Source organism: Hemibagrus wyckioides, linkage group LG26 (assembly GCF_019097595.1).
Source record: "Hemibagrus wyckioides isolate EC202008001 linkage group LG26, SWU_Hwy_1.0, whole genome shotgun sequence".
Taxonomy (NCBI): domain Eukaryota; kingdom Metazoa; phylum Chordata; class Actinopteri; order Siluriformes; family Bagridae; genus Hemibagrus; species Hemibagrus wyckioides.
In genome coordinates, this window is record NC_080735.1 from 1,891,417 (window position 1) to 1,901,416 (window position 10,000).

General features: G+C 47.0%; 1 protein-coding gene across 1 annotated transcript in view; it reads left to right on the forward strand.

Moving 5' to 3' along the window:
- Nucleotides 1-4: 4 nt before the first annotated feature.
- The window catches only part of ptcd1 (pentatricopeptide repeat domain 1), an 11,236-nt gene continuing 1,240 nt past the window's right edge, over nt 5-10,000 (forward strand). The window contains exons 1-7 of the mRNA XM_058380812.1: nt 5-573; nt 988-1,128; nt 1,213-1,431; nt 3,898-3,999; nt 4,077-4,736; nt 4,839-4,955; nt 5,257-5,439. Of these exons, the coding sequence (XP_058236795.1) occupies nt 229-573; nt 988-1,128; nt 1,213-1,431; nt 3,898-3,999; nt 4,077-4,736; nt 4,839-4,955; nt 5,257-5,439 (1,767 nt within the window). The 5' untranslated portion in view covers nt 5-228. The remainder of the gene's footprint in view (nt 574-987; nt 1,129-1,212; nt 1,432-3,897; nt 4,000-4,076; nt 4,737-4,838; nt 4,956-5,256; nt 5,440-10,000) is intronic.

Here is a 10,000-nt window from a genome sequence, read left to right on the forward strand (position 1 = left end):
ATTGTACATCTAAAATTATATTTCATTGCATTCTAAAAGAATTTATGCAATAAATTAAAACGCTACGTTTAGCGACAGGGTTTCATTATTGAATTAAAGTAGAAATGTAAGATCGAAATCTTGTCGATCGACTAGTCACGTCTGATTTACACGGCGTTCCCTCAGCGCTGACAGAAAGGCACGCGCACGCGCTGACCTCCGGTGTGGTGTGTATTAAATACAGTGGTCATGTTGCGCGGTGTGGTGTTGATTCTTGCGCGAGCCGGAAATGCAGTAAAGGTCAGGAACACTCAGACGTGTCTCTGTAACGCCACATATTTCACTCAAATCCCTTCGAGAAAGTTCGCGGATGCCCCGAGCCCAGCCTCTGAGGAAGATGAGGTCCGGTTCGGGGATTATCCTAGAACTTTCTCCTCCAGGATGAGTTTCCGGAAGTCGTCCGCGGAGCTGCAGGACACCGAAGTGGAGCAGGACGAACCGGACCCGAACTTCCGGCCCAGAACCAAGCTCCGGAGGAGGAACACACCGTACTGGTATTTACTGCAGTGCAAAAAGCTGCTGAAGAAAGATAAAGTGAGAGCCTGAGATATTTTATTAAATAAACATTTAACATTTCTTTAATCTCTCCGCACTACACTCATTATATTCTCTATTACAGAAACTCTGAAAGTAGTTCCGGCTTTAAGGTGGATTACAGCTTTATATCAATGCGCAGGATCCATATGATTATTATTTCTGTCACAGCTAACAATTACTGTCTCTCTCTCTCTCTCTCTCTCTCTCTCTCTCTCTCTCTCTCTCTCTGTGTCTCTCTCTCTCTTTCTGTCTCTGTTTCTATCTATCTATCTATCTATCTATCTATCTATCTATCTATCTATCTATCTCTCTCTCTCTCTCTCTCTCTCTCTGTCTCTCTCTCTCTCTCTCTTTCTCTCTCTCTCTCGCTCTGTCTGTCTGTCTCTCTCTCTCTCTCTCTCTCTCCCCCAGTTAGCCGAGGCGTTATCTCTGTTTGAGGTGGAGATGTTGAGAGAGGAGCGATTGCAGCCGGAGGAGTATAACTACACTGTGCTGATTGGGGGATGTGGACGAGCGGGTTATATTAAAAAAGCCTTTAAACTTTACAATGATGTGAGAAAACACACACACACTTTATTTCAGTGGTGTGTGAGACGTGTGTTCTGTGTGTGTAAAGTCTGAAGTGTTTCTCCTCAGATGAAAAAGCGAGGTTTGGAGCCCTCGGCGGCGGCGTACACGGCTCTGTTTAACGCCTGCGCTGAGTCTCCGTGGAAACAGTCGGCTCTGGAGCAGGCGCTGAAGCTGCGTCAGGAACTGCGCAGGAAGAACATCCCTCTCAACGCCATTACCCATCATGCACTGCTCAAAACACTGGCACGGGCCGGAGACCTGAGGGCTTGTTTTCAAGTGCTGCGGGTAAACGCCTCGCAAAATCTCTACACTCCATGTGATCCACTTTCACTAAATCTCTACACTTTCACTAAATCTCTACACTCCATATGATCCACTTTCACTAAATCTGTACACTTGTTTTCATGTGCTGCGGGTAAATGCCTCACAAAATCTCTACACTCCATGTGATCCACATTCATGAAATCTCTACACTCCATGTGATCCAACTTTCACTAAATCTGTACACTCCATGTGATCCAACTTTCACTAAATCTGTACACTCCATGTGATCCACTTTTACTAAATATCTACACTCCATGTGATCCACTTACACTAAATCTGTACACTCCATGTGATCCACATTCACGAAATCTCTACACTCCATGTGATCCAACTTTCACTAAATCTGTACACTCCATGTGATCCACTTTTACTAAATATCTACACTCCATGTGATCCACTTACACTAAATCTGTACACTCCATGTGATCCACATTCACGAAATCTCTACATTCCATGTGATCCACTTTCACTACATCTTTACACTCCATGTGATCCACTTTCACGAAATCTCTACACTCCATGTGATCCACATTCACTAAATCTCTAGATTCCATATAATCCACTTACACTAAATCTGTACACTCCATGTGATCCACTTTCACGAAATCTCTACACTCCATGTGATCCACATTCACGAAATCTCTACATTCCATGTGATCCACTTTCACTACATCTTTACACTCCATGTGATCCACATTCACTAAATCTCTAGATTCCATATAATCCACTTACACTAAATCTGTACACTCCATGTGATCCACTTTCACGAAATCTCTACACTCCATGTGATCCACATTCACGAAATCTCTACATTCCATGTGATCCACTTTCACTAAATCTCTAGATTCCATATAATCCACTTACACTAAATCTCTACACTCCATGTGATCCACTTTCACGAAATCTCTACACTCCATGTGATCCAACTTTCACTAAATCTCTACACTCCATGTGATCCACCTTCACTAAATCTCTGCACTCCAGATGATCCACTTTCACTAAATCTCTACACTCCATATGATTCACTTTTACTAAATCTCTACAATCCATGTGATCCACTTTCACTAAATCTCTACACTTTCACTAAATCTCTACACTCCATGTGATCCACTTTCACTAAATCTCTACACTTCATGTGATCCACTTTCACGAAATCTCTACATTCCATGTGATCCACTTTCACTAAATCTGTACACTCCATGTGATCCACATTCACTAAATCTCTAGATTCCATATAATCCACTTACACTAAATCTCTACACTCCATGTGATCCACTTTCACTAAATCTCTGCACTCCATATGATCCACTTTCACTAAATCTCTACACTCCATATGATTCACTTTTACTAAATCTCTACAATCCATGTGATCCACTTTCACTAAATCTCTACACTTTCACTAAATCTCTACACTCCATGTGATCCACTTTCACTAAATCTCTACACTCCATGTGATCCACTTTCACTAAATCTCTACACTTTCACTAAATCTCTACACTCCATGTGATCCACTTTCACTAAATCTCTACACTTCATGTGATCCACTTTCACTAAATCTCTACACTTCATGTGATCCACTTTCACTAAATCTCTACACTTTCTCTAAATCTCTACACTCCATGTGATCCATTTTCACTAAATCTCTACACTCCATGTGATCCACTTTCTCTAAATCTCTACACTCCATGTGATACACTTTCACTAAATCTCTACACTTTCTCTAAATCTCTACACTCCATGTGATCCACTTTCACTAAATCTCTACACTTTCTCTAAATCTCTACACTCCATGTGATCCATTTTCACTAAATCTCTACACTCCATGTGATCCACTTTCTCTAAATCTCTACACTCCATGTGATCCACTTTCACTAAATCTCTACACTTTCTCTAAATCTCTACACTCCATGTGATCCACTTTCTCTAAATCTCTACACTCCATGTGATACACTTTCACTAAATCTCTACACTTTCACTAAATCTCTACACTCCATGTGATCCACTTTCTCTAAATCTCTACACTCCATGTGATCCACTTTCACTAAATCGCTACACTTTCTCTAAATCTCTACACTCCATGTGATCCACTTTCACTAAATCTCTACACTTTCTCTAAATCTCTACACTCCATGTGATCCACTTTCACGAAATCTCTACACTCCATGTGATCCACTTTCACTAAATCTCTACACTTTCTCTAAATCTCTACACTCCATGTGATCCACTTTCACTAAATCTCTACACTTTCTCTAAATCTCTACACTCCATGTGATCCATTTTCACTAAATCTCTACACTCCATGTGATCCACTTTTACTAAATCTTTACACTCTGTGATCCACTTTCACTAAATCTCTACATTCCATGTGATCCACTTTTACAAAATCTCTTCACTGTGATACAAGAAAGTGTGTGTGTGTGTTTGTAGGAGATGCTTCAAAGTGGACAGGCCATCACACAGGAGACATTTCAGTATTTATTGATGTGCTGCGTGGAGGATAAAGAGCAGGGCTTCAGACTGGTGCTACAGGTACACACGCACACACACACTAGTTTGTGTCTCTCTTGGTTCTTGTGTGTGTTAGTTAAAGCTCTCTCATCCTGCAGGTGTGGCACCAGATGCTCAGCGCTGGTATAAAACCAGACGGTCAGAACTATAACATTGTCCTTCGTGCAGCGAGGGATTGTGGGATCGGTGATCCTGCCTTGGCTTCCAAATTACTCCTGAGGGGGCAGGAGGAGTCACAGCTCACAGCTCAGGGAAAAGGTCAGAGGTCAAGGCTGAGGGAGGGGACGTGTGACCCTGAGCCGTTAGACGTGGATGCGTTTGAGAGACTCGTTCTGACCGACACGGCGTCTGATCTCGCGCAGTCGACTCTCCGCTCGGACTCGACACAAACTCAGCTGATTCCCGTCTCCTCGTCGTCACGTCTCTCACCGGCGTTAAAATTGGCACCGTCCGTCCCGAACCTGCTGGACCCGAGCACCTGTCACTCGGACGTGGTCGCCTTGGCGACAGCAAGCACAGCGTCGGACAGGCTGGCGCTGATCGGAGACCTCGACGGCTTTCTGAACAAAATGTCCGGCGATGGATTGAAGCCCAGCATCAAGACTCTCACGCTGCTGGCCGACGTGACGCAGCCCGGCAGCCAATCGGTGCGCAGCTTGATGGACGCGGCCAATCGGAGCGGAGTGAGGCTGGACGTGGGTTTCTTCAACACGCTCATCAGGAGAGCTGCAAAATCCGGAGACGTGGACGGAGCCAAGGTCAGGTTATGATTAGGATTGGAAGAAAAAAAATGATTTGGAAGTCCTGCTCACATGAGAACATTAGTGTGTAACACAAACTTCCTGTTCTCTCTGCTCCAGGCCCTGAAGACACTCATGCTGGAGAGGAAGCTGCATCCAAACCCTCAGACTTTCTGCAGCCTGGCTCTGGCCTGTCGCTCACCGAAGGACGGACTCCAGCTCCTGACTGACATGCAGGTCTGAACTTCTGTCTGTCTGTCTCTCTATCTGTCTGTCTGTCTGTCAGACTATCTATCTATCTATCTATCTATCTATCTATCTATCTATCTATCTATCTATCTATCTATCTATCTATCTATCTATCTATCTATCTATCTATCTGTTTCTCTGTCTGTATATCTGTCTATCTTTCTATCTGTCTATCTGTGTGTCTGTCTGTCTATCTTTATATCTATCTATCTGTCTGCCTCTATATCTATCTGTCTATGTGTCTATCTATCTGTCTATTTATTTATTTATGTATTTATTTATTTTTTAGGCGTGTGGTGTGGGAGTGAACGCTCACGTGTTCAGCGCTCTGATTGGTCAGGCCATGCGGCGTCTGGACTATGTCTGGCTGCACGAGCTGCTGCAGCAAATGCACCAGTTGCAGGTTTCACCCAATGATGTCATCATCAAGCAGCTGGAGTTCGCGACGCAGTACCCGCCCACCTACGACCAGGTCTCTGCCCCCTCAGGGCCCTCATTTACATATGCAAATTAGAACCCGGAGACGTTTGTTCAGTTGGTTCATTTCCATTTCTCTCAGTGTTTGTTTTATCACACAGGGTTTTATTTATTCTTTCAGGATGGAGAGAAATCACACACAGCACATTCCTGTAGATTTTACACACACACACACACACACACACACCTCACTCTCACACACACACACACACCTCACTCTCTCACACACACACACACACACACACACACACCTCACTCTCACACACACACACACACCTCACTCTCTCACACACACACACACACACACCTCACTCTCACACACACACACACACCTCACTCTCTCTCACACACACACACACACACACACCTCACTCTCACACACACACACACACCTCACTCTCACACACACACACACACACCTCACTCTCACACACACACACACACCTCACTCTCACACACACACACACACACACACCTCACTCTCACACACACACACACACACCTCACTCTCACACACACACACACACACACCTCACTCTCACACACACACACACACACACACACACACACCTCACTCTCACACACACACACACACACACACCTCACTCTCACACACACACACACACCTCACTCTCTCACACACACACACACACACACACCTCACTCTCACACACACACACACACACACCTCACTCTCTCACACACACACACACACACACCTCACTCTCACACACACACACACACACACCTCACTCTCACACACACACACACACACCTCACTCTCACACCTCACTCACTCTCACACACACACACACCTCACTCTCACACACACACACACACACACCTCACTCTCACACACACACACACACACACCTCACTCTCACACACACACACACACACACCTCACTCTCACACACACACACACACACACACCTCACTCTCACACACACACACACCTCACTCACACACACACACACACACACACCTCACTCTCACACACACACACACACACACACCTCTCTCACACACACACACACCTCACTCTCACACACACACACACACACACCTCACTCTCACACACACACACACACACACCTCACTCTCACACACACACACACACACACCTCACTCTCACACACACACACACACACACACCTCACTCTCACACACACACACACACACACACCTCACTCTCACACACACACACACACACACCTCACTCTCACACACACACACACACACACCTCACTCTCTCACACACACACACACACACACCTCACTCTCACACACACACACACACACACACCTCACTCTCACACACACACACACCTCACTCTCTCACACACACACACACACACACACCTCACTCTCACACACACACACACACACACCTCACTCTCACACACACACACACACACACCTCACTCTCTCACACACACACACACACACACCTCACTCTCACACACACACACACACCTCACTCTCACACACACACACACACCTCACTCTCACACACACACACACACACACACACACACACACCTCACTCTCTCACACACACACACACACACACACCTCACTCTCACACACACACACACACACCTCACTCTCACACACACACACACCTCACTCTCACACACACACACACACACACCTCACTCTCACACACACACACACACACACCTCACTCTCACACACACACACACACACCTCACTCTCACACACACACACACACACACCTCACTCTCACACACACACACACACACACACACCTCACTCACACACACACACACACACCTCACTCTCACACACACACACACACACACCTCACTCTCACACACACACACACACACCTCACTCTCACACACACACACACACACACACCTCACTCTCACACACACACACACACACACACACCTCACTCTCTCACACACACACACACACACACACACCTCACTCTCACACACACACACACACCTCACTCTCACACACACACACACACACACACACACACACACACACACACCTCACTCTCACACACACACACACACACACACACCTCACTCTCACACACACACACACACACACACCTCACTCTCTCACACACACACACACACACACACACCTCACTCTCACACACACACACACACACACACACCTCACTCTCTCACACACACACACACACACACCTCACTCTCACACACACACACACACACACCTCACTCTCACACACACACACACACCTCACTCTCACACACACACACACACACACCTCACTCTCACACACACACACACACACACCTCACTCTCACACACACACACACACACACACACACCTCACTCTCACACACACACACACACACACCTCACTCTCACACACACACACACACACACCTCACTCTCACACACACACACACCTCACTCTCACACACACACACACACACACCTCACTCTCACACACACACACACACACACCTCACTCTCACACACACACACACACACACACCTCACTCTCACACACACACACACACACACACCTCACTCTCACACACACACACACACACACCTCACTCTCACACACACACACACACACACCTCACTCTCACACACACACACACACACACACACCTCACTCTCACACACACACACACACACACACACCTCACTCTCACACACACACACACACACACACACCTCACTCTCACACACACACACACACCTCACTCTCACACACACACACACACCTCACTCTCACACACACACACACACACACCTCACTCTCACACACACACACACACACACACACCTCACTCTCACACACACACACACACACACACACCTCACTCTCACACACACACACACACCTCACTCTCACACACACACACACACCTCACTCTCACACACACACACACACCTCACTCTCACACACACACACACACACCTCACTCTCACACACACACACACACACACACACCTCACTCTCACACACACACACACACACACCTCACTCTCACACACACACACACACACCTCACTCTCTCACACACACACCTCACACACACACACACCTCACTCTCACACACACACACCTCACTCTCACACACACACACACCTCATTCTCACACACACCTCTCACACACCTCACACACACACATCTCACACACACACACACACACCTCACACACACACACACACACACACACACCTCTCACTCTCACACACACACACACACACATCTCACTCACACACACACCTCACACACAGCACATTCCTGTAGATTTTACACACACACACACACACCTCTCACACACACACACACACCTCTCACACACACACACCTCACACACACACGCACACATCTCACTCACACACACACACACCTCACACACACACACACACACACACACCTCACTCTCACACACACACACACACCTCACTCTCACACACACACACACACCTCACTCTCACACACACACACACACCTCACTCTCACACACACACACACACCTCACTCTCACACACACACACACACACACACACCTCACTCTCACACACACACACACACACACCTCACTCTCACACACACACACACACACCTCACTCTCACACACACACACCTCACACACACACACACCTCACTCTCACACACACACACCTCACTCTCACACACACACACACCTCATTCTCACACACACCTCTCACACACCTCACACACACACATCTCACACACACACACACACACCTCACACACACACACACACACACCTCTCACTCTCACACACACACACACACACACATCTCACTCACACACACACCTCACACACAGCACATTCCTGTAGATTTTACACACACACACACACACCTCTCACACACACACACACACCTCTCACACACACACACCTCACACACACACGCACACATCTCACTCACACACACACACACCTCACACACAGCACATTCCTGTAGATTTTACACACACACACACACACACATCTCACACACACACACATCTCTCACTCACACACACACCTCACTCTCACACACACACACATCTCTCACTCACACACACACACCTCTCACACACACACGCACACATCTCACTCGCACACACACCTCACACACAGCACGTTCCTGTAGATTTTACACACACACCTCACTCTCACACACACACACACACACACACACACACCTCACACACACACACCTCACACACAGCACATTCCTGTAGATTTTACACACACACACACCTCACTCACACCTCACACACCTCTCACACACACATCACACACACACCTCACACACATACCTCTCACACACACACCTCTCACACACATCTCATTCTCATACACACACACCACCCCTCACACACACCTCTCACACACACCTCACACACACCTCTCACACACACACACACCTCACACACACCTCACACACACCTCTCACACACACATCACACACACACACACCTCACACACACCTCTCACATACCTCTCATACACATACCTCTCACACACACACCTCTCACACACATCTCATTCTCATACACACACACCACC